Source organism: Acanthochromis polyacanthus, chromosome 21 (assembly GCF_021347895.1).
Source record: "Acanthochromis polyacanthus isolate Apoly-LR-REF ecotype Palm Island chromosome 21, KAUST_Apoly_ChrSc, whole genome shotgun sequence".
Lineage (NCBI taxonomy): Eukaryota > Metazoa > Chordata > Actinopteri > Pomacentridae > Acanthochromis > Acanthochromis polyacanthus.
In genome coordinates, this window is record NC_067133.1 from 17819234 (window position 1) to 17846381 (window position 27148).

At 39.4% G+C, this 27148-nt stretch overlaps 1 protein-coding gene across 1 annotated transcript; it reads right to left on the bottom strand.

Annotated features, from left to right (window-relative positions):
- Positions 1 to 628: 628 nt before the first annotated feature.
- On the bottom strand, positions 629 to 27148 carry shisa9b (shisa family member 9b). The gene is made up of 4 exons (XM_022195137.2): positions 26278 to 27148; positions 23238 to 23344; positions 12939 to 13079; positions 629 to 3877 (listed from the first exon to the last, which is right to left on the bottom strand). Exons 1-4 carry the CDS (start codon positions 26784 to 26786, stop codon positions 3498 to 3500), a joined length of 1137 nt encoding a protein of 378 aa, XP_022050829.1. The 5' UTR covers positions 26787 to 27148; the 3' UTR covers positions 629 to 3497.

The following is a 27148-nucleotide window of genomic DNA, read 5'->3' on the forward strand; positions in this document are numbered from 1 at the left end:
GCATAACACACACCTGTGCTCAGTGCATATACACTACCAGTCAAAACTTTGGACTTAACTTCTCATTAAGTGTTTTTTTTCAAATTATTTTGTACATTGTAGATTAATACTGAAGCCATCAAAACTATAAATGAATACATATGGAGTTATGTTGTAAACAAACAAGTATTAATCTACAATGTAGAAAATAATACACATAAATAAAAACCACTGAATGAGAAGGTTTGTCCAAACTTTTGACTGGTTGTGTACATTCCACGGTGCCATGATTTCTGCCACAAATTTTTTCAAGATTTCAGAAGTCGAAAATAAAACGAGGACTGAGCAGCCTTGACGGAGTCCTGCGCTCTCCAAGTGCTTTTCTTGTTACAAAAATCATCAGTCTTAGCAACCCTAAGCAACAAAGCCAACATCGCTCTGCATATGCAGCTTAATAGAAACACTCTTACACTAACTGCTGCTGCTAAGAAGAACAACTGAACTGGCGGCCCAATTTGAAATGAATACCTTTGAGGGATACAGTCTAGTTTCACTGAGATCAATGGTAGCAAATCAGCCAGGTGAACTTATACAATCATAACCATCAACAAGAAATTAGGATTTAAGAAAGTTCAACAATGAGACAGAGTTATTAAAAAATAGTTTTAATGTCGACAGTATGACACTTCATCACTTTATTTAGTTACAGCTGGAGCACAAGTGAACAGAAAGTCCCATAAAATGTGGTGAATTATATGTAAGAGGTCCTTGGACTGCAATCAAGTGCTCTGCCATGTTATGATACCATCTGGTGCAGTGTTGGGGAGGCGTGGGGAACAAATAGAGCCAACCAGATTTAGAATGTAAGTTGTCCGTTTTTTTCTTTTTAAACTCAGCGCCAAGATTGCTACAGATACTTTACCTCCATAATGATTAGTTTACTCGCTTTTGTAATGATGCGATTTTTTTAGTATTCATCTGTCAATTTTTTTTAGACGGAGGAGGTATGAATGCAAAAATCTGTTCATAGATTTGCTGACAGTTGGAACAGTTGTTGATTGCCAAAGACCAGTTCCTTCATGTAAAAAAAACCCCCCAAAACTGCTACACTTAGATGGTATATCTAAAACATGAAAATAAGTTGTTTGCATGCACCGTCTTGTAAAAAACCTTTTAGAGGCTGTCGCGGTGGTTTTCCACATTTTTAAAAAAAATGTTTCATGAACCTTGGACGTTTCCAGAGTGCACTGAAACACCACAATGAAGCAAAAATCACTTTGACTGTAGTTTTGGGATTATTCATTACAGCAAAAAAGTGCCAATTCAGAGATTCAAGGTTTTTGCAGGACACTGGCTACATGAGTATCGCAAAATGTATGGAAAACATTGAAATGCTAAGCTCGGTAACTTTTCAGGAGTTCCAAACACAGACATGGGGAATATATTCAACAATAGATCTTAAACCAAAGTAACTTTATACTGTACATAAAGACACATAACACTCAGAGTAATTAGAATCAAATGCATATTCAGATAATGGTGATACAAAGAAATGAGAGTATTAGACCTTTGATTGTAGGGATTTCCTTCAAAATAAAACATTGTTGCTGCATTATTAATACTGGATGTTGCAGTCCCAACACGTATTATACACAAGTGGCAGTGTTAAAGTAGAACTCCATGTGTAAATGTTGTGTACTTACAGTTTCATAACAGTGATTTCAGTATTCTCGATGAAGGAATCAGAGCATTCACAAAACAAGAGAGTGGTAGTGACTATACAATACTGCAAATGTCAGCTGACCCTTGAATACTGTGCCAGATTTCGTACAACCGTTAAAATAAACATCGATACAGTTGATTAATTACGTCACAGGATAGTTGGATCCACTAGGTATGCATATATTGGAAAACAGTGCATAAAGTTTGGATGGAAGTCTGTGAGAATATTAACAACTCCCCAAAATGCAAAAAATTCACATCCTTTCTTGCCTTGTTATGCTATTTTCAGTTTCCTACGATGTGGACTTGAGAAGACATAAATACACCTTTACACTAGCAGTTCCCACGTCCCACTTGTGTAGAGTGCTGCCTTGTTTTCAGCTGCTTCAAATACTCGACCGCATACTCGCAGGCAGGCGTCCTTTTATATTACTTGACTGGGAAATCAGCACAACAAATGATCATCTGCACCTGTAAGCCTTGGCTATTGCAAGTCTTCCAGTATCATTGGCAGACTTTTTCCCACAGATTCCCAACAGATGAGGAACATTTCACTGCCTAGACGCATTGTGGACTCATTTATTTGTGTAGTACGGACAAAGAAAAACAAAAGCTTACTACATTTTTACATTCATTCTGACAGGAGTTAATTAACTGTTAACCTCCAACAAAGAACAGGTCACTCGCATTTAGGCTATCCGGACCAGATACATTCATTTAAATGTAAGATTTGGGACTAAAGTCACAAAAATAACACACGCGTTTAATTAAAGCCAAGAGGTTCTACGGTGGTGCGAACTCCGAGCCGCCGTCTTCAACACCGAGAACGAGTTTTTGTTGGGAGCATAATGGATTACTAAGAATAAAACCAATCACCGTTCTAATACCGGGACTCCTCGTACAGTATATTCTAGGCTAATCACACATGCTGATACTGATGAGAGGCACTGTTACACCGACACGACACTGGCTGTTCACTTTGCAGCTACTGCATGTTGCTCCTAGTTAATGCTTCAACAGGATGTCTGCTGGCAGTGAGCTGGCTCTGAATGCGTTTCCAGATCTACCACTTTGAGAAGTGACACCACATTCACCAAATGTACTTTTTAATGGATCCTAAGTGACTTAACAGCAACACCTTCACAGACAGATTCCTGTATAGTTTTAAAAACACCGAATGATGAACTTAGCTTATGAATCTCCCAGAATGGATGGCATCTCTGAAACAAACCTGAATGAGTTCTTACTTAAGTCGGACTTTGCAGACATTTTGAGTGGCTAATAATGTCTTGGAGGGCTCTTATTGAGAGAATGATAGAATGAGATATAAAAAACAACCCAGATTCACATTTAAGCCACCAACTAATGCATCCATTTATACTCTTTAGCACATCTTGACATTTATAGACAGTATCCATGGTCCAGTGACGCATTTCATCAATGCCCATTCAACCACGGACTACTTAGCTCTGATTCTATGAATGAGGAAGTTTTTTTTTCTCAACTGGACAATATTTTAATAGAAATTACATAATGTGCTTTAATTTTAAGGTCCTTTTTGATTACTCGGTGCATACTGACAACAGCGCTTACTGTGTCATGTGTCATCACTGCGGTATATGAGTTATGTAACTTTAGCAGATGGATTATATGAATATCACACATGTTCATCACAGTGCCCTTGTGAGGCAGTGATTGAGTCCGGCCACCTTTAGAAGCTGCCCGTTACATACACAAATGCACAGTCCGACGCTGCAGTTGCTGTCTCTCTTAGATGCGTTCCAAGCCTCGGCCCCTCATACTGTCACTTCTGTTTTGCTGTTGGTGACAAAGTATGGCTGTGGAGGGATGTAGCGAGTGGTGTGCAGCTCCTTCTCTATGATGCACAGTTTCTTTGGGCCGTAGCTCTGCCGCAGCCCCAGCGACTCCTTGCTCTCCCAGGATCTGAGCACCACCGGGCTGGCGGCAGTGTTGGGGCTGTAGCACAGCGACTGGGAGCTGTGGCTCCGGGGGCTTTTGTACTTGTGTCCATTCTGCTTTGTCGACATCTGTCTGGGAGGGCTGTAAGGATTGCTCGGCTCCGGCTCCATGTCCACTCCTTCCATGGGGAGGCTGCCCTTGGTTGTCATCTCGATCACTTGTCGGCGGCTGTGGAAGCTGTCGTTAGCTTTCTCTGCTAACAGATACATAAACAACAAGATAGTTTTTGTCATTCGCAAAGTGGCAGCTGAGAAGAGCCTTAAAGTACAGGGTGTCCATAAAGTCTCTGTTCTGTTTTAAGAATTTATTACAAAGGCTGTTGATAAGATATCTTAACCAGATTTGTTTTATTTTAATCAATGTTAATTGTATTGAAGTTTATAATCACACTGAAACTGTGTGTTTCCGGTATCTTGTTGGGGAAAGAGGTACTGTTAAATGAAACGCTAAAAAATGGCTACTCTTCAGACTGGTGGATTGGAAGGGATGGGCCAATTCCTTGGCCACCACATTCACCAGATATCACTCCCTTGGACTTCTTTCTATGGGGTTATGTTATTGTGTATCAAACAAAGATATGGGACATTACTGACTTGAATCAAAAGATTTCTGATGCCATTGCCACCATTGATGAGGCTATGCTACGGCGCACATGGCAAGAAATCGAGTACCGTCTTGATGTGATTCGTGCAACTAATGGTGCCCATATAGAGGTGTATTAAATGAGGTAGAAAATACTTTGACAATCATTGATTACAATAAAACAAATCTGGTAAAGACATCTTATCCACTTTTTTAAATAAATTATTAAAATTGTAAAGAGACTTTATGAACATCCTGCAGCCGTTTTTTCCACTTATAGTGCCCAAAAAAATTGAGATGAAGAACGTGGTCTGAGGGAAAAAAGGAAACTTTAAACAAGCAAAGGTGCTTTCCAGGCAGGTGTATACCATAGAGGGTTATTAGAAATAAAGTCTATGTATGTGCATGTATTCCAACATATACATTTTCCTTCTTTATAAAACCTAGTCAACACCTTTTCTCTCACTTTCAGTTCTTCATAGTGTACATCCATGATGAACTCCTAACTTCTTTTTTCCTGTCTTTGCTGGTACATTGTGATGTTTTTTTTTGGCACATTACAGCTGTATTACGAAGCAAGTTTGACAAAACCTCGAGTTTCTTTGTTAACTCAGGTTTAAAAAAACAAAAAGGTGTTTGACATGTCATTTGACTCTTCTTCAAAAAAATATACAATGTGACTGCATGCTGCGTGCTTCACTCAAAAGAATATGTTACTATCAATGATGCAAAAGAGGAACGCTGGTATAAAACTGTTAATAATATGAGTTAATATATTTATTTTACCACTCTGCGGTCTTAGTGTAGCAGCTTATTTCTAACCTGACACCTGCACATCAGAGCTGTTAAATTTTAATCTTCATTCATTTAAGCGTGGTACTGAAGAAGTGTATTTAGGTCAGATCCAGATCCACATAATGAAGGATATGTGGAAAACCCTTCAGTTTAAAACCAAATCAAAGTGAATTTAAAGCTATTGAAAGAATATTATCTGTGATAAATACTAGAAGATTGATCAATATTCTCATCTGCGTTCTATTAGCGACAACATTTAGGCTTCCATTGCAAGTTTACACCACTGTAACTGCGTGACTTCATTCAGTGGCATTACTTTCATTCAGCTCAACGGGATTGCAGTATTTCTTCAGCTGACAATCGCTCGGAGCGAATAATGTCAAATAAAAAGTACTGAAGAAAGGTTACCGCTGCTAACAACTCCCAGTCCCTGAACATAACATCCTCCGGAGGAGGTTAACTGTCCCACATAAGTTACCATGATGACCCAAGCAGTTTAAAAGAGAGCCACCTTTGTGACATTGCAAAACTCTGGTTTAAGGCTCAACATAGCTCGCTGAGCCGCTAATCTTGCTTCATAAGCTCAGTGGAGGTTACAGGAATTGCTTTCCTGCCTTGTTATAACCTACTCTTTAAAGAAGCCATGGACTTGTATTGTAATCAAAATCTATGATCTACGACTAAAAGTGTTTTCTAACAGACACGTTTTTCCATTTTTCAAAGCTTTTCTTCTTCTTCCCTTTCTTTAGTTGTGCATCATGTTCAATTGCATCCTCATGAGCATACAGTGGGTACGGAAAGTATTCAGACCCCTTGAAATTTTTCAGTCTCTGTGTCATTGCAGCCATTTGCCAAAATCAATTCATTTTATTTCTCATTAATGTACACTCAGCACCTCATCTCGACAGAAAAAAACTGAATTGTAGAAATTTTTGCAAATTTATTAAAAAAGAAAAACTGAAATATCACATGGTCATAAGTATTCAGACCCTGTGCTCAGTATTGAGTAGAAGCACCCTTTTCAGCTAGTACAGCCATGAGTCTTCTTGGGAATGACGCAACAAGTTTTTCACACCTGGATTTGGGGATCCTCTGCCATTCTTCCTTGCAGATCCTCTCCAGTTCTGTCAGGTTGGATGGTGAACGTTGGTGGACAGCCATTTTGAGGTCTCTCCAGAGATGCTCAATTGGGTTTAGGTCAGGGCTCTGGCTGGGCCAGTCAAGAACGGTCACAGAGTTGTTCTGAAGCCACTCCTTTGTTATTTTAGCTGTGTGCTTAGGGTCATTGTCCTGTTGAAAGGTGAACCTTCAGCCCAGTCTGAGGTCCTGAGCACTCTGGAAGAGGTTTTCCTCCAGGATATCTCTGTACTTGGCCGCATTCATCCTTCCTTCAATTGCAACCAGTCGTTGTGTCCCTGCAGCTGAAAAACACCCCCACAACATGATGCTCCCACCACCATGTTTCACTGTAGGGATTGTATTGGGCAGGTGATGAGCAGTGCCTGGTTTTCTCCACACATACCGCTTAGAATTAACACCGAAAAGTTCAATCTTGGTCTCATCAGACCAGAGAATCTTATTTCTCATAGTCTGGGAGTCCTTCCTGTGTTTTTTGGCAAACTCTATGTGGGCTTTCATGCGTCTTGCACTGAGGAGAGGCTTCCGTCGGGGCACTCTGCCATAAAGCCCTGACTGGTGGAGGGCTGCAGTGATAGTTGACTTTGTGGAACTTTCTCCTATCTCCCGACTGCATCTCTGGAGCTCAGCCGCAGTGATCTTTGGGTTCTTCTTTACCTCTCTCACCAAGGCTCTTCTCCCACCATTGCTCAGTTTGGCTGGACGGCCAGGTCTAGGAAGAGTTGTGGTCGTCCCAAACTTCTTCCATTTGAGGATGATGGAGGCCACTGTGCTCTGAGGAACCTTGAGTGCTGCAGAAATTCTTTTGTAACCTTGGCCAGATCTGTGCCTTGCCACAATTCTGTCTCTGAGCTCTTTGGGCAGTTCCTTCGACCTCATGATTCTCATCTGCTCTGACATGCACTGTGAGCTGTAAGGCCTTACATAGACAGGTGTGTGCCTTTCCTAATCAAGTCCAATCAGTTTAATTAAACACAGCTGGACTCCAATAAAGAAGCAGAACCATCTCGAGGAGGATCAGAAGAAATGGACAGCATGTGAGTTAAATATGAATGTCGCTGCAAAGGGTCTGAATACTTCTGACCATGTGATATTTCAGTTTTTCTTTTTAATAAATTTGCAAAAAATTTCTACATTTCAGTTTTTTTTCTGTCAAGAGGGGGTGCTGAGTGTACATTAATAAGAAATAAAATGAACTTTTTTGATTTTGGCAAAAGATGGCAAGAGAGTGAAAAATTTCAAGGGGTCTGAATACTTTCCGTACCCACTGTACACAGAAATAAAACAGGCGATGTTTCTTCAGAAATGTTCCTCCACAGCACCGCTAAAGCTTCACATATTACAGTTGCTATAGCCATCAGACAATGACTCTATATAATCTTAGAATTTACTCTGCAGTTCCAAACCAAAAAGCTGCTGTTAATGTCCATGACATTGCATGAAAAATGTCTCTGATCTACAGTTAAAGTCAGCAACTTCTCAAATTAACATTTTGTCATAGTTTTCATTCAAGCTAAAATCATGTAATAGAATGGAAATACTTTATTGATCCTCAAGGGGAAATTCGGTTGTTACGGTAGCAATAAGAAAGAGTAAAGAAAAATGTAATAGAAAATGTAAGATACAAAATTCACACTAAAGTGTAAAATGTACACTACCGTTCAAAAATTTGGGGTCACTTAGAAATGTCCTTATTTTTGCAAGAAAAGCCAGGTTTTTTTTCAGTGAAGATAAGATTAATTTAATAAGAAATACAGTATACACATTGTTAATGTGGTAAATGACTATTCTAGCTGGAAACGGCTGATTTTTAATGGAATATCTCCATAGGGGTACAGAGGAACATTTCCAGCAACCATCACTCCTGTGTTCTAATGCTACATTGTGTTAGCTAAGGGTGTTGAAAGGCTAATTGATGATTAAAAAACTCTTGTGCGACTATGTTAGCACATGAATAAAAGTGTGAGTTTTCATGGAAAACATGAAATTGTCTGGGTGAACCCCGACTTTTGAACTGTAGTGTACTTTGAATAAAAAATGCACTAAATTGAAAATTGCACCATAAATGTGAAATGTTAACAATAAATTTGTAAGTATGAAAGTTTAGTGCAAGGCAGAAGTAACACTTGCTCATTTGACTACTTGCAGTTAATTTTTTTGAACAGCTAATAATGCTTTAAAGAAATATGCATCTTCAATGGGAAATGAGACACACATAATCATTTTTGTGCACTGTCCAATACTTTTTAATAATTTTGTAGTGGCTTCACATAATTTATTGCAGGAAGGAAGTAGATGTTTAAATGTATATTTTTACATCATGTAGATTAGGATTTGTGCCAATTAAAATATAGTAAACGCAGCTTTGTTCTACTGATTTTTTTGACATCTCTGTGTATGAAAGTATCTTAGTAAAACCCTGGTTTGATATTTACCAGAAGACCACTGAACAGTACATATTGTCTTTTGGCATTTGTCTTGCTATAATCATCTGCTGTAATTTCTTCATAACAACCACTGTGTTGGATTTTACTTCCCTAATCAGATAGAGACGACGTGTGAAAACAGTAATTTTTTTTTTTTTTTACACTTCAACAAAAATTGAACCCGAGCACTTGAAGCTCCTTTGTTAGCCTTTGTCATTTTCCCTTCAGACTTCTTTTTTTTTGTATGAAATTCCTCCCAGATAACCTTTAATGTAGTCTCTTCGTCAGCAGAACTCTATTTTACATCTGTACCGTGGATCACACTTACAGGAATGGAAACAAGCAGGATATTCGTTTAGGAATCTAATCAGTGAAATCTACATTATTGCTTGTATATTAGCACATCTATTGGCATCACAGAGGATTTTGTGGCTCGCCATGTGCTGCGTGTTACATCCCATCACCACGCCACCACTCATTTTTGTTTTGATTGCTCTTGATTGTCTCCTGTCCCCGGTCTCATTTGCTAAAAATCGCTCCATTTTATATTTTCCCCTAATGATCGGTTTGTTTGACAGCACTTCAGTGGATTTGCAGCAGAGAAGCTTCAGCTGCTTGCATGAATCACAAAGAGAGCGCGCTGTGATTGGACCTACTACATGCATGCTGATAGCTGTCATCTCGTCCACGGCCGGACCTGTCAAACATGGTTAATTGATTCAGGTAGAATCTATAAAAAGACTCCCATCTTGCTGTGCTAATGGCATCGAGTGCAACTCTGCAAATACCTTCACATCACACATTAATGCTTTTTATCTTACTAAATTTTATCAAAATTCTGCACCAGAAATCAATATAGTGGAATATCACTTACTTCAGACACAATTCTCCATATTGATCAAGTCCATATGTAAACACTTTTGCAAGATTTTAATATTACAGTGGGACCATTAAAGTCTCTGCATTGTTAAAAGTGCATTTAAAGCTGCTGTCTGGAGTTTCCGTTTGTTTTCAATTTATGTATCATTTTTTAACAAAGCTTAAATGTGTTAGTCTAGTTCGATACTATAATATAAAGTTAGTATGATGCGATATGAAAATTTATTCCTGAGCTCCGCCTTCCTCTCATAGACCCCCATGTTATTCCAAAAAGCGCTGGTCGCTGCCGACCAATCAAGTTCGAGCTTCCGCTTTGTCATGCTGTCAATCAACGGTTACGCGCACAGCAAGCAAGCCCATGCAGAGGTGGGCGAGCTACGCACTACGCAACCGCGCGCACATTTGTTTTGCTTGTGGAGGAGAGAGCATCAGGGCTCAGCAACTTCCAGAAAAGTTACCAATCCCACGGCTTGTCAGGCCAAGAGACTTCAGGACGTTTTTTGGCTCGGGGTGCTCGCGTCGCTCCCCGACCACGGCCTCCATAGCCCGCCTGACGGCTTCGTTTAGATGCCCGACCTCTGGAGGAAGATGTTGATGCGTCTGGGACATACTCTTTGTCAGAGGAGTCATGCAATTCTGAACTCTAGATAGAAATAAATAAACAATGTAACACATATACACGCGTAAATGCACTAAGTTTGATAAACAACGTCATCGAGAGGGATACACGAGTGTAATCACATATTGAAACTTTACTCGTTCGTCCTAGCAGATTCATGTTATTTTGGTATTAGGACAAGTTAGACTCAATACAGCATTCTAACGTAATTCCTTTATTATTTACTAAATGTACTAAATGTAGAAGAGTGGAAAACAGCAAAACAGGCAAGATGCTGCAGCACTCCGGGCACTCCTCTCAGGTACTGCGCACGTGCACAAATAAAGGGGCGAAATCAGAGGGAGGGAGGGAGGGACCAACAGTGTTTTGGGAGACGCTGCGATTCAAACTCCGGACAGCAGCTTTAAGCTGTAGTTTCAGTACTGTTTCGAATAAATCTATTTTATCTTTTTGCTTTGATAAAGGCAATTTAACAGGATTCTATCAACTTGAAATCACATTTCGTCCCTTTACACTGGTAATCTAGTTTTGGCAAAAGTGTGGAAATTAGGTTAAGTTAAGATCCTGTTCCCACATATAGCTTTGGAAACAAAACTACCCAATTTTTTTCAATTTTTCTGCTGCAACTCAACTGCTGTTTCCTTCCATAATCCACAGAATAAAGAAGAGCAAAATAAGCAGAACTAGAAAACAGCATATCTAATGACAAAAGTATGTTTTACAGTTTACGTTAGGCTAAAAATAAAAAAATTAAAGACTTGAGTACATTTAACTTAGACCAGTGGGCTTGACATTACTTGTTAACTGAATTTATATAAACGTAATCAATTGTGTGTTGCCAATTTAAGCAAATCATTTAACCCTCATTAGTACATGTGGCAAAACCTACTTCATCCGTACTCTTGTATTTCATCTGTTTCACATTTCTGTACCTGTCCATATCCTCTCAATGTATATTTTCATAAAACGTCTGTCATCTATAGATACTAATATGAAAGAAACTATGAAATCACTATTGATGATTACAGTAGTGCATTGCTTACAATGTTAGTGTATGAACTCCTGAACTGAAGTGAAACACAATGCAACTGAAGCAGTCATCACAAGAGCAACACAACACAAACATACATGAATGAAAGATGCACTGTCCAGAAAATGTTTTTTTTTTTTGTATATACACCACAAACCTGGTTGGAATCAAATAAGCTTTGGTGTATGCGATGGCAGCTATGTGGGTGACAACTACCTAAAGGGACTGAAAAATCCAACTTACAAAAAAACAAATATGACAATATGGGGTCCGCATACTGATGAGGGTTAAGTTGGTCCAACAATTTTCTTTTTTCAGTCTAATTCTGAAGCTATGGCTTACAGTCAGTTCACCTACATGACCAAAAGTAGTTTTATTACTCCGCCAAGGAAGGTGACGGAGTTGTGATGATCAGCGTACATTTGTCCGTCTGTCTGTCTGTCTGTTATCAACATTACTCAAAAACGGAATAACGTATTTGGATGCAATTTTCTGGGAAAGTCAGAAATGACATAAGAACCACCTGATTAGATTTTATTGGCTTACAGTATGGATCCATGAATTTGTTAAAGATTTCTGTATCATTATGAGATAGCATCACAGCATCACTAACTATGACAACAACTGAATGCTACATCAGCTGCCTGCAAATGATCACATGATTGCAATCCTACTACAAATCCACCGCTGCGGATTTATCGGGACTTCTGCCAGAATTGACACAAGGACCAATTCATTAAACTGTGGGGTTTGTTTCCGAGCCCCATCAGTTCCCACCGCCCAGTACATATTTAGGTCATGCGATTTGGTATCTGTACATGACGTACACCTGCATAACACACGCTTGTGCTCACCGCAATGTAATTTCTTTTTAAAGATTTCATCCGTTGGAAATCATACAACGACTGAGCAGCCTTGGCACAGTACTGCGCTCTCAGAGTGCTTTTCTTGTTTGGTGTTGGAATAGTTCTTTCACTGCCATCATTGCACTCTAGTTGTCATTGTTTTAATATAGCACTAAACACAAACTGCTACGACAATGTCCATTAAAGAGGTAGCACATTGTTCTATTTACTTATTCTGCGATGACTTGAAAATAATAATAAAAAAAGACGAAAAAAATGTCCCTTTGCACAGTTGCTCTATTTTGGTAGTTGCTATTATTTCTTGTTTTAGATGTGGAGGCGCTGGCTGCAGACTTTCCAAAATTAGCACATAAGAAGAAGAACAAACTTGCTGCTATAAATAATCTGTCAGTTCCCTTCTCCGTTGGCATTGATGGACTATGGATTAACTCGCAAGGATTTCTGTCAGCCAGAGATTTGATGGAGATTCAAACCAACCGCGTTCCTATTTAAAGAAAGAGCAGTTGTGAAGTACATGTCGAAAACGCTGTGTTATGTAAACAGTTTTCTTGATGCGTCTGAAGTAGATGAGAAAAAAAGTCAGATGTCTTACATAAGTTTAATGTTGGGATGACTGTGAAGCTTCCTACTACTGCAGCTGGCAGTGTTTTAATAATGTGTTTGAGATGAGCAGTGTTTAACACATTAACCATACATAGATACATTTCCCCCTCATTAACTTATAAAGTTGTCCTCATGGTTGCTCATATTACAGACTCTTTTGTTAACAGTTCACTCCATTAGCCTTGACACACTGTATACGATGCAGGGAAATCCTGATTAATTATGCAAGTGGTATTTCTACAGCATGCAATATGCTACCTAACCAAATCAAATGATGAGCTGCAACTGCTTTTTTAGTTACATCATTATTTGTTTCTTACCCACAGCCTTGAGCGTGGTGTACTTGTTGAGATCCTTGACAGAGTTCTGCTGTTCGTACGGGCTGGTGAGCGGTCCCATGGCCGGGTACGGCTGAGTTATCAGCGTGGATGCTTGAACCATGTTGTTCATCTGGTTGCTGTCTAAAGGAGGCAAAACACAAGTTGTTTAAGCAGAAAAATAAACGTCATTTTGTTCTGTTGCATTTTAGAGATCAAGAAAATCTAAATTAGTTGCATCAGCAGCTTTTTGCAGCGACAAATCCCCTTTATTATTAAAGTATGTGCAAATGTGTACAAACTACAAAGTATGAATTGGTTATCATGTTATCTATGAAACAGAAATGACAGGAAATGATAAATGGCATCGTTCTTTTATTTCTCTAGTGTGTCTAATTCTTTTATTTTCATTCTTTCTTTAATTTAAGCTTCTTTGGCTTCCTCTAAGTGTCTGTTGCATGATGTCAGAATACAAATCAGCCTGATGGATGGATGTGAATACACAATAAGTGTTTCTTTAACTTGCTAGTGTCACTTTCCCTTAAGTAGGTTTTTCTGGGGACCCAGCTGGAGAGCCACATGCTCTTTGTAAAAACTGTACTAATCCCACAGTAGACATCTGGTAAATTAACGGGTGCACAGCAGATAGACTGGCCCCCTGCCTACTGGCGTGACAGAGAAAACAGATGTTCAGAGTGCCTTCTCCTCGTTTAGATTGCAGGAGATTAGTGGAACGTACCAATTCACAGCCGGCAGCTTGAGGACAACTGCTTGTGCTGTGTTACATGTGCATCCGAGAAGAGATATCAACATGTTTGTGGATCAATACTCGATAGGGACAGTTTTGATCATTGGTTAACTAACAATTTGTGCTTCTTTCAAGATGTTAAATCGACACTCTTCTGTTATTTGTCAGGATGCAGATCCTTTTAAGGTGACCTGGGTCAGAAGAGGTGCAGGTGTGGATGCAGTGTGTCCAGCTTTGATGTGGAAATTAGTGTCCAGAAGGTCATCAGTGCTATTGTTGATGGATAAAGTTTACAAAGTTTAAAATGTGATGAGTCCATTAGTCCTTGGTCTAGAATGTGTCTGATAAAAACAGATCATTAATACAGAAAATAGGTTAATTAGGCTCTTATTCCCCACTGGTCAGCAAGAAACTTTATTACTGTGCTAATTAATCTGGAAAGTCTCAAATTATCAATGCTGTCTCATGAAATGATGCAGAGGACGGCTTCAACAAACGCTTCAACACGCCTCGGCAACGAGGTGGTGTAAAGAGCTGGATCATGGAGATCATTTTTAAGTTCCAAAATTTTGATCGTTGCCACAGTGTTCGATTGATGACAAGTTCCTATTTTCCAGGTTTATTAAAAGCCCTATCAAGAATCATAATCTTAAAAAGGGAATTTCACATGCACAGATGTGTTACTAAACTCTGAAAAATCGCCAAATTCCAGTCTAAAATTGAATCCTGACATCAGATCTGTCCATGTTAAAGTGCTGGGTTCTTTTTCTGAGCTTATTGACCTGTTTCAGTTTCATACAGTTCATTGTAAGTGGGCCACGTACACACACACACACACACACACACACACACACACACACACACACACACACACACACACACACACACACACACACACACACACACACACACTCATTCAGCGGGAGTTAAATGAGATCTGCTTCCATTTAGCTGATTGAATCTCAACAATACTATTGACACTGCTTTTCAATAAGTCCTGGATGTGTGTGGATTGTACAGGTATGCTAAAAGAACACCGACAATGGTACAGACATTATATAGATCAAATGTATTCCCATGCAGATTCAGGCAAGCTCATTTCATGGAAAACTGTTTGCATGTCCTCATTAGGTAAGCCACCCAGTTAGGCCCAAAATAATTCATAGCCATGCCAAGTTTATTTATAGTGAATTTTCTTTGACTGATGGGTTTCTGGCAGGAAATGAAATAAACAAGTGGCACAAAATGGTGAGACATTGTATTAGAGGTGTTAATGGTGAATTCTAACTATTTCTATGTTTTATTTTATTGTTACATATTTACTGAAAAGGTTGTGTCTGGATGTCTTCATATCCCTATAAATTGTCACAAAGTTGAGAAAAGCCTGCAATCTAGCAGGATGATCGATAAGGAAAATAAGGGAATATGCATTCACATATCTCAAAACACCCTTTTTGATCTATACATACTAATCGAAAAAACACACTAGAAGAAAAAGATGTAGAATAATATCAGATAGAACTCTCACAGTGAAAATTAAAGTTGAACAAGACAAATTAAAGAGTGCAAGAGTTGAAGAATCCTCCAACTGAAAATACTCTGCGGTCTGATTAGTAGGTAATGCAGGGGATGTGAAGTGTTGTCCATTATGTAGCGCAGTTTGTGCGACATTCTCTCAACAACCAACTCCAGGGGCTTTGGAGCAGCAAAGAGGCATCTTTCTTTATCCGTTTATTCAGTTTTAATGTCACAGGCTCCATCAGTCACTTGCAGACTGGTAAAAGAACTGCAACATCTTAGGACACATATTGTAGAACCTAAGCTTCCCTAAGAAATGGAGTCTCCTCTGTCTCTTTCTGTAGACAATAGTTGTATCTCTCCACGACCTTCACCTCTTCTACTACGATGGAAATGGTATTTTGTTGTAACAGTAGTTCTCTAACCAGTTATTAGTCAATTGCAAGTCAAGCCTAAAGTCAAAAAGCCTAATGAGCTTTTTGAGTTATGGGGGTACATTACTAAGAGAGCGTGAGAGAGTTGTGCATTGTGGCTGCTCACAAAAGCTGTGCTTATTATAATCAAAAAAGTACAAGAAGTTCCATGTTGTGAATGACCTCAAAGGGTGTCATAAGAAGGCAAAAGTGCGTTGACGAGAATGGAAGTGTGAGCATCAAAGAGGAATCCGAGGATCTCCACAAAGGTCAGCCTGATCGGTTTCAGCAATTCTGGTCTCAACATCTCAAAGCAGAAACTCCAGCAGACACAGAACAAGGCTCGTCTCTATGGATACCAACCAAAAAGGACTCAACTTCTCCATGACAGGCAAACAAACGCTCGCCTAGCCTTTGCAAAGAAAATGGAGCTGTTTGGTCTGAGGGATGTGGCTATTTTTTGGCAAAAGACAGAAGAAAAGAACACAGCCACCACAATCAAGCATGGTGGTGGCAATATAATGCTGGAGGTGTTCTTAGCTGACAGCTCAGGCAGTCTTGTCAGAGCAAAGGGCATCATGAGGAACGAGTACGACATTAAAATTCTGGAGGAAAACATCGAGCAGTCTGCAGAAAAACCTGCCCAGGGCATTCTATGAAATCAGTGTTCCCAAACGTACAGCCATGAAAGGGTTACCAGAGTTAAAAGAAAACAGCATTTTGGAGTGGAGAGTCCAGACCGAAATCCTCTGGAAAATCTGTGAGGAGAACTGAAGACCAGAGTGATCACATGGAAAAGTTCTAACCTCAAAGATTGCTGCACCAGAGAAAGGTGTTATTGCTGTGGTGGCAAACAACAGCTTTGGAATTGAATATGAATAATTTTGGCCATTGTGTTTTCAGCAAAAAATTAAATGTAAATAGTTAGATTTAGCATCTCTAACATGATGTCTTACTGTGTTTTAGTGTTTATTTGTGCGATTCCAGCCTGAAGTAGTCTATTGGTTAAATAAAAAATTGCTATAAATCTAAATTTGGCAGCTACAGATGAATTTTAGTCTAGCGCAGTTCTCTTTCTGTTAAGCTCATCCCATGGAAAATGTCCTCATTAGGTAAGCCACCCACTCAGGAGCTACTTTGTAAGTTTATGCCATTTGAGTGGTCTCACCTGACTGTTGGCTCATCTGATACTCCAGTCAAGGTCACAGTCAGGCTATCCCCGTGAAGGCAAGTAAATAATTTAAATAGCTATAATCCACTAAATGCTTTGGCCACACTGTTCCGTTTCCCCATATTTGTCAAAAACATCTGATCTTTCTCAGTCTGTCTGAATGTCTCCAGTGTCTAAAATTTCCTCTTGTACACTAAAATCTAGTGGATTTTTGCTGCGGTTAATAAATGAGGACAATGCGTTTCCTAGCAGCTGGTGCTACTTTGCTATTTTCGGGACGCCAAACTTGATTTAAACGGAGATGCTGATGCGTGTAGTTGTTTGTCTTTAATGTTTATCTGACTGTGTTGACTGAGCATCAGTTGCGCTTGATACTGTTGTCAAAGTCGCAGCTTTTAATGTCAGCCGCTGGAAGAAAGTAGGCCACTTCTGGAGACTTGTAAGGTTAAAGACTCCACAGTTGTTGCGGGAAATAAGCGAGTTAACACTCCAGACACAGACACCTCCCTGGAACTCATAAAAGATTTAAGGGAGTATTTTGGGAGCTGTATGCCCCGAAATAAATGGTGCAAGGAGAAAGGCGCTCTTATTTACAGGCAGCCTACTTTCAAGTTAGCGGTGGAAATATTATTTTCTCTCTGAGTCAATATCTTTCTGCAACTCTTAACATCAATCTGTATATTTATATTGTAAGTCTATATATGATCACTAAATCATAGTTGAGCTTAGTGTAAATTACTTAATCAAATCTGTTTCATAATTAAATATGTGAGGATAATCTAGTTTGCGTACAAACTTTTATTTGCATTTTTTTAAAATCAGGATGTATAAAACCTTTTACAAATTTGCAAATCAGATGTTCTAAACAAAACTTTGTCCTGGAGCTAACATGATTTTTCTGAATTAATCTTGAACTAATTCTGCTTTAACATGAAAGCATGCACAGCACTGTTTTAGGCACTGGTGTTTTTATCCATCTTGCCATACAACCAGGGAAGGATCCAATCGCTCCTCGATTTATTCTGCAGAATGACAACACCCCCAAACATGCAGCAGAGTCCTCCAACAGATGGTCCGGCCCCCACAAAGCTCTGAGCTCAACATCATGGAGTCAGTCTGGGATTAAACGAAGAGACAGAAGCAATTAAGAAAGCCTGCCTCCACAGAAGAACTGTGGCGAGCTCTCTGAGATCCTTGGAGCAACCTACCTGCCAAGTACCTTGAAAAATGGTGCACCAGTGTACTGAGGAGAACAGCTGGTGATTTAAAAGGAAACTAATGTTCATTGGCTTATGGGTTTGTCGGTTTGCTGCACCATTGCATGATTTCAATGTTGGAACAGAAACTATTATTTAACAGGTTGGTGCTTCTACACAGTGCTGTTTATTTCAAATCTGTTCATTTTTGTCATATTTTCAACTACCCTGGACTGACCTCAGTTGCAGAACAACATTTTATTTAAACAAACTAAAATAAAGAGATTGAACAGAGAACAATGTAGCTGCCTGTTAAGAGTCTGCTTTCGTAGATATAGAAAGGACGAGTTCAGTTCTGGTCTGTGTAGTACATACTGTACTAATTGTATAATACAAATTAGTCTTTGAAAAGTACATTTTTTCAAAGTTGTAGTTTTTATTTGTAAGAGCAGTTTAAGATTAAGATTTTTGAACAGCTTTTCAAAAGTTTCTATATATATACACACACACACACACACACACACACACACACACACACACACACACACACACACACATATATATATATATATATATATATTAGATGATAGAAAACTGGTAGATAAAAAAAATCAAAGTATTATTTCTTTCCATGTTTTGCATCTTATTAGTGGCCAGTGGGGTATCTCAACTCACCCAGTGCCATGCTCTTGATTTGTTACATGGTCTGTTTCATAGGCCACACAATGCTAGTTGGACACCAAACACTGCATATCATCACAGTTACACCATCTCCATCGTGAAGCATGGTGGTGGCAGCATCATGATGTGGGGCAGAAGGCTCCCAATCCATATGAGAATTTGTGACTGGACTAGTGGCGGCACAAGATTAAAGAAAAAAAAATCTAATTAATTAGAGACTTTGTAATTAATTAATCATGATTATTTGCATTTTTGTCAAATAGAATATTTGACACAATGAGCAGAATTTTTCAATTCGAATAAATTTTGGTTGAGGACTGAATCGATGAATAGACATATGTGAACTTAAGCAACAAAAATGTTTGTTTAATTTATATTTATCGGTGCATTTTTCATCCGTCTACTCCATTCACAGATTACTGCAAAACTCAAAGTCCAATTTTAGCTATGAGATTCAACATTTTCAGACTTTTTGTAAACTTTCACTGTCTTGAAAAGTGTTTTTTTATGGGATGGCTACACCATTTGCCGATACCAGGACTGCCACAGCTAATGTTAGCTAGTGTGACCAACATTAGCTCTGGTGCTCGCAGCAACATGTTTTGCCCTGAGGTGATACCGCTTTTATCTAAGCTGCCATCAGGAAGATTTTTAAAAGAAAACCTTTCACCCAATAAGCTCAATTCAGTCTTGTCTTTCTTCACTGTTCACCAAACTTTCTTGTGCGTCCTGTGTGTCTTCGTCACGGCTGGCAAACAGACTTTAGGTTCATTACCGCCACCTACCAGGCTGGAGTGTTCATCGGTGTTACTGGTGTGCCAGAAATTAGGGGACTGAGAAAGATGTGATTAAATGCATAGTTTCTTTTTAACGTGTTATTTTTCTGTTATTATTTAATCGAAATTAAAGTCCCAAACCCTAGACTGGATTTGAAAATGGCTGCTCAACACTGAAAAGAAGTTAAAGGAGAAACTTCCATTGCGGCTGAATACTTTTTATATGTACCATAAATACAGACATGGAGCTCGACAACTATGTCCGTTTCATTTTATATAGTGGCTAATCTGTTGTGTGTTGATGGAGGAAACACTTAAAATGTTTGCATTCCTAACATTTGTCACAAAGGATGTTAATTATAAATCATAGTAACATGTCACATCTCTGCTGTAACTCTGTTATTGTGAATCATGGCACAGGCTTTTTTTTTAAACTAGCATGTCTAAAATATGCCATTTAACTTCCTGTTTAGCAAAAACACTTGTCCTTCTCAAGGCATCTCTGTAAAATATAGCAGTCATTGTTGCTTTGGAAGAGCCATATCTAAATTCCTGTCTGATTTTGATAGCTATGAATGGAACTGCATTATGATGGTATACATTTTAAAAAGTAAATTGAAAGTGAGACTTTTTAAAATTTGATTTAAGAGAAAAGCATTATCCAAAATGCAGATAAGCATGGAAAATGCAAATCTACCCCCTGCACTTTCCAAATAATTGTTACTTCACTTCTGTCTGCCAGAAAGCAAAAATGACACATTTAATGGGTTTTACCTGCTCCATCACTACAGTAGATGGGCAAATTAATGGCAAGACTAATGTTTCCACATGAAATAAATTTTTGAAAACATAATAAAACTAATTTCTGGGCATTTTATTGACCACACTCTATCTGTGTTGTCTAACTATGGAACTACTGAAGCCACAAATCACCTCTCTGTCACCACTCGAGTATTATATGCTCCACATGTAGCCATCTACTTGAAAGTTTGAAGCTTCAGTAGTAGATTGTGATGTTGCAGGTGGAAATGGAACCGTAAGTAGACTCTACATTTGGTAGGTGTTTCTCTCTGCTGTCAGAGGTAATGCAGCTGAAATACATTTCTATGTGGAAGTGAGGAAACGGACTGTCATGCACCAGTGAGAGTTGGCAGTGAGTGGAGACTTTGTTCTCTCTGGCTCACTGCCTGGAGTAAAAAACAGGCCACACTTCACAATTGCCCCATGTGCACAGATGTCCAGCAGGACATGAGCATGATAGCACTGGTAGCCAAAGAAACCCAGCTCAACAAATCTGTATTACTGGCGTCTTGAGGAGAATAAGAGCTCACGGCCCAGTCTAACAGATTTTTGTTATCTTTGACAGGCAACAGATGAGGAACAGGGGCTCCCTCTGGAGCATTTCTATCACTGCTTTGCACCACTATCTGTAATATACAGTGACTATTACAGCTGGGGCATGCCACGAGAAAGCACAGCTGTACAGGACAGATCCATGAGGAGGGGGAAAAATTACCTCACCTCTTGTAACCTTCCAAGGATTGCTGTCAAGAAAACAACAATCATTACTGTCCTATTGTCAACTCCATTACACAGGATCCCGCTCGTACATCACCGTAAGCCACTGTACCCTGGATCGCGTATGTTCAAGGTCAGGAAACAAAAGGAAAGCTGCATCTTCTCCTTCCTTTCTATTCTGAAGTCTAAATTAAAGTGCAAAGACAAAAGATAAATGTTGACATTCAGGCAGCATTTGTCTGAGAAAGAACACCAAGTTGGCAGAACTTTGCTGCTAATTGCTTTTTCACTTCTTTGCGTCATGTGGCTCCTTCTGCCACTTTTCGGAGGAAAACATCCATCTTTAGCATTAAGGAAATCATATGTCTTCTCCTATACTGATGCGCAATGGAGGATGTACATTAGAGAGCATCACTAAATGTGAGTATGGGAAACTTTATGTGTGTGTGTGTGTGTGTGTGTAAACTCTGTAGCTGCAGTATTGGATTTTTCTTTACATTTTTACGGAGAAGATGCCCTCCATTATGCAATCTGTCGGCTATAATATTTCTTAGTTGATTACAGACTCACAGTAAATATCTAGTAATCATATGGTGGAATGGTATTTTCTCAGTCAAAGAATAAAAAAAATGCACATTTTTCAAAGCCATTCAGTTTTTCATATTTATTTATTTGCTTACCTATTGGCTCATCAGCTTATTCATTAAATGCCATAACCTTTAAATGGATGTAGTGATTGTACTTGTTTCACACTGACATTTTCTTTTATTTATTCCAGGGACTGGCAGCAAAGCTGGATTATTTCAGAACACCTGTTTTTTTTAGTGTTAGCTTAGTTTGTTCAGTTTTAAGTAACACCATATGCTAGCACAGATGTCGGTTTCAAATTGCAGTTTAGCCCCCAAAATATGAAAGCTCCCGTTTGAATTGCAGACTAATAATTTCATCAGGTTCATTTATTTGTACATTTTAATTGTTTAATTCAATTAAGTGGTAGAACATGTCAAATTAGAATAGGTGCTAACAAGTAAACTACAGTGCAAATTGCAGTAAAGAAAGCCTATGGTATCTATTTCTGAGGATGAGTTGGCAGGTTATAATGGAAGTGGCCCTTATTAACGAACTGATAATTATACTGTCAAGACGGAAAGTGAGAAAGATCTGATTTTAGAATGATTAATTATTGTAGTGTGAATGCTGACAGCTCGTCTCATGGTCCAGATCTGAATTTTAGGATGTAAAAAAACAATCGGGCCCCCTACGATCTGTTGCTCTAAAAGTGGAATGCATCTCAGGTTAGTTTTCTTTAAAGTTAATTGAAATAAACGGAAATGTTTGTAAGTGACGTAAAACATTTTGCCATAATTAAATGAACCCAAGTGATAATTACTTTAAAGATATTTTCTGTTCTTTCAAAGAGAACATTCTGTAGTTTTGGTTCAAAAATGTACAATCTTTATAGAAATATTTTATTGTTAATAACAGCATGATTGCATTCTGAAGCATTGAGAAGCATTTTCATTAAGTAACAGCAGTGCGTAGCTTATTGTCACTTATTTATATCCATTGATTTCATTCGGCGATTATTTTTATACTGCAGCAGAAGAACTGAGTCACATTCTGGCTCGGTTAATTACGGTATTTTATTGATCATTGTGTTTCTAACTTTTGCTGTACAGGATGTGAGCTGTAATTCTTTCACTATGTTCTCTGTGACATTGGACAAAATCCGTATCAGGAAATTTTATCCCGAGTAAATCCAAATAATTTATCAGTCAGATGTTCAACTTCAGTGGGCTTGAATGTGCCTGTCTGTAAAACCCTTTTTCTTTTATTTTCCTTTAAAAAAACGGCCTATTTGACATAATTATCCAGCTTGCAGAGAAAGAGAGAGAGGAGACAGAGAGACCTTTATTGACTGTGGCTGTCAAACCAGTAAGCAGGTTAGCATTAATAAGAACTCTTTTCTGTCTGTGCGCATCTGTGTGGGTGTGAGTAGGTGCTGATGAATGAATGAGTGAGGCTACGGCATGTAATGTGTGAGGCTGTGACGTACAGTAAGTATCAGCTAAGAAAGAGCTCTGGGTTGTCAGTGGTAATTAGTGTCTGTGTTAGCTGATTGCTTCACGAGGATGGATGGATGGATGGATTTTTTTCCTCACTTCTATAGATAAATGTAATGTACAGGGCTCTAAATTGCTCTCATCTCAATTACTCTCATCTGCAGCACCAAGGGTGCACGACAGCAAGCAAATGTGTAAATAAATGTGCGGCTACTTACGGAAACTGTTAAGTGTGACTCTGGTTTGTATGTTCTCGTAGTGCTGGCCAAGCCCGATGTCGTCCGTATGTTCTGAGGCAGGATGCCGGATTACGTGTGCAAGAGCTCTGAAAAGGTGAGGAAAACAATTTCAGAGTGAACGTCCTTCACGAAATATGAACATGTACAGATTTTGTTGTGGGCAGCAGCGGAAAGGATTCAAAGTAAAGTGATCTCTAACACCTTTAACCACAGCTTTGACAGTTGGTAAGAGACAGGACAGAAACCACGGAGTCAAAATCACAAGCTGAGTATGGTAATAAAGTGGCAGTGTAGCCCTCTGTTGTTCTGCTTCCACACACTCTAGGAACTCACAAGAAAGCAAGTGGAAAAGAACTGTCAAAACTGCAACAGCAGAGGTTGAGGCATCCTGACTTCTTGTATTTAGTACGGGTCACACGCCAACATTTCCCATAATGCAAATGAATAGTGAAGTGTTTCAGTGGAAGCCCGTTGCATTGGCCACATCTCAAGTTTGCAGTTTAGGCTTTCTGCTAATGACCCACTCAGATTAAGAAAAAATCAAATTTTTAACTTATAGAGCATGTATTATGAGTGAAACAGTCAACACCACAGCTGAACATTTCCACCTAGAAAGTGCAGTATACTGACGACTGTCTCAAAAACATGGATTTTGTCGTTTTAAAAGGGTGGGGCTTTCAGCATTATTGTTCCTCTTCAGAAGTGATGTGAAAATCTAAGACTGAATCTACTCCAATGTTAGAACTTGCCATTGTGTAGTTTTAAAGTGTTTGAGTAGACTTGGAGGTGAGCTGGTGCGCTCCAGCTGCAGCAAAGAGGGAGGTGACTGCCTTCTAGATGAAGCCATGTTCATTTAAAGGCTTGAAAAGATTATTTACATTGGAAAAAAACCCCAACAACTTCTAAATGTGTAACTTTGATACCCAGAGGTGAGTTTGTAGGGGTTAAATCAGTGACCAAAGAGGGGCTTGGTGTTTAAAGGCGAAGCTTCAGTTTGACATAACCCTGATGTCATCCTCATGTTGTCATCATAGTTATTTATCATAGTTATTTTCTGCCAAAACTACTTACGAGATGGTCGAATCGCTTCGGCAACACCCTCCCCCCCACACACATACACACACACACATCTTTCTGACATCGTAAGTGGGAGGAATGTATCTGACTATTTCTTAAATTCTCTGAAACCAGCGATCTTCGATTCACACCCACTTCACAGCATGATTGTCCAGCTGTGCAGAGGAAGCAAAGATTTGCTGGGCTTTCTAGATTGCTTTTTCCATTCTGTACACAATCAGTTCTTGCACTTTTAATTTGAACAACCAGGTGCAGCAATACTATGAGTGACTTGCAGAAGATACTGTTCCAAAAATGCGCCATTATCCCTACAATTTCATTCAGCAGACGCTTTTATCCAAAGCAGTGTACATCTGAGAGGAGATAGAACACAAGCGAGGATCTATTCTGGAGAAAACAACCTGGCAAAGAGTCATAAAACAGTATTGCATCCACCCTATGCTCTATGATGCCGCCTTACAGAGTGACCGATTGGAAAAACACATTTAATATCTGATAGTCTGACAACACTTTGTTGTGACCTAGCATAACCTGATTATTAGTGGTACTCCTCTCTCAAGTGACTACTACACTCCACACTCAGTTCAGTGTGATGGAAGTGATCAAGGGTGTAACAACGCAAAAACAAAGCTTACAGCTTTAAGATTTTTGAGATCGTGGTGAGTCATTGTTTTCTGAAATTAGCATGGTTTTCTAAAATAAAGCGCAGTTTTAAATAGTGTCCACCACTGATTAAACTGCCAATTGAATGTTTTGGGATTTTTATGTGCACAGTCATAAATCTCATCTTTTTTTTCCTGATATTCATAGTGTTCAGTAAAAGTAGGATCAATTTTCCTCCTGCTTATCTTTCCGTACCTTTGTGGTGTGACTTCAGCACCTGCTCTGGTCCAGGATCTCCCTCAGACTCGACTCACACTGCACTGACAACATCAAGAACTTGAAGCTCCTTCAGAATTAACCCCGCACAAGTGTGTTCAAGTTATCTCACTTTGGTACCGTTTTTGCTTCAACGTGTCAAGCTGTCTCTCAGGCACTCATTTATGCATTTAATAAACATTTTTTAGACATATATGTATATATTTTTATGTTTGTCTTGTAGGAAGCCATCCTGGACTGCTTCGTTTTTTTTTTTTTTCACAGAACAATGACATCATGGTGTCTCCTCGGTGAAAGCGATGCTCTGGGCAAATTCACTCTCTTGTGCAGGCTGCAAAAGAGTAGTAAGTTTCAGTGTGCACAGATTTGGGGTGTGTTTGATAAAGATGAAGTGTGTTTTACAGGCATATCTGCTTTTTAGGCACAATTTTACATACAGGTTTTTTTTTTTGCACAGTAAAGAAACATGTCAACACATTGTTTTCTTTAAACAAATTCTAACTGAGCATTTTTGCAAAGAGTGGATGTATTGAAAACAATTTGATTTGTATTATTTTTTAAACTCAAATAAGAATTTATAAAAAAAATTACCATCTTTACTTCTTAGTTTAAAAAGTAAATAAATACATTTCAACATTTCTGACAATTGGCAGTTTCCAGCTGGTCTTCTGAACACTGTACTCAGCATTAAAAACACACTTCTTTTTCTGAAACGCTGACAAAAGTGTGGCATTTGTCAGGCAGGGTTTGCAAATGAGAATGAGCATCCTGAATGTCATCCAAAATTGAGGGCATCTAAGTGAACTGTGGTGCAGCCTGTGTAACTTCAGGTTGGTGACTCTTTTAAAAAGCAGTTTGTGTGAAGCTTTTATTTTTCGTTTTAGGCAACATAATCAACTTGTTGCTTCGCTTTGATAGGCTGTAACAGCTCTTTGTTAAACACACAAAACAAATCAGCTTTTACATGCTTTGAGAAATAAACTGACTGGATAAAGACTTCACAAATATAAAACAACAGTGCAAATACGAAAATAAGCAAGGAAATGGTCAAATCACTGCTCACCTCGACATATTCTCTCTGTTTGGACGGTGCGTCTTTTCCAAACCAAGCTTGGTGAAAATCCCTATCAGTGCCATAATGGCCACGACCCCGCATATGACATACACAATGAGGTTGGTTTTATCCTTCGCAGAGTCCAGCGACACGTCCACCTTCTGCGGGGGTCTGCCGGTCATCATCCATGGCGGGGTGTCGTAGTTCTTGCAGGTGGTCTGGTCCAGCCTGGAGCTCTTGAACGCGCAGCAGAACCTGAAGCCACAGGTACCGCAGCAGTACAGGTAGCTGCCCGTCTTGCACACGAACGGCGGGTCCCACTGGCCCATGACATCGTAGTAGCCCCGACACTTGTCCTCCGTGTGCGGGCTCTCCGTCACTTCGATCTCCACATCTTTGGAGTCGTTAAACCCGGTGACCATAATGAAATCGTCGACGGTTTGCCCCGGTTCGCCCTCCGCGTCGCACACCATAACTTTCACCAGAAAGTACCCGAGCAGGAGCTCAGTGCCCCGCATCGTCGCTCACTTTTCACACCCTTCTGGACGCCCTGACAAGCTCTCATAAGCCCGGCAGCACCTTTCGTAGAGGTGACCCACAGCCATGCGTAAAGGCGAAGAGGCTGATTCCAACCTCCATGCGTAAAAGCGCCGTGCCACCTTTCTTTCCTTGCGCAGAGGAACAATTATGTTCTGTGGAGAGGCAGATCAGACAGCCAAAGGGCAGACTAGTGTAGTAGATAGTTGTAGAGCATCAGTGGAGCCTCTGGCTACGCTGGAGGGAGTCCCACACCTCTGAGACTGCTCCACTCAGAGACCGTCACAGACGCACAGAGTGGAAGAAAGACAACACAAAGACTGAGTTAGTCGGGGGAGAGCGG

What these genes read in the sequence shown, in the direction of transcription:
- shisa9b (XM_022195137.2), bottom strand. Translation starts at nt 26,786, where the DNA reads ATGCGGGGCACTGAGCTCCTGCTCGGGTACTTTCTGGTGAAAGTTATG. An exon ending in AACAGAGAGAATATGTCGAG is followed by an intron (nt 23,345 to 26,277) that starts GTGAGCAGTGAT and finishes TCACCTTTTCAG; the next exon opens with AGCTCTTGCACACGTAATCC. An exon ending in AGTCACACTTAACAGTTTCC is followed by an intron (nt 13,080 to 23,237) that starts GTAAGTAGCCGC and finishes TGCCTCCTTTAG; the next exon opens with ACAGCAACCAGATGAACAAC.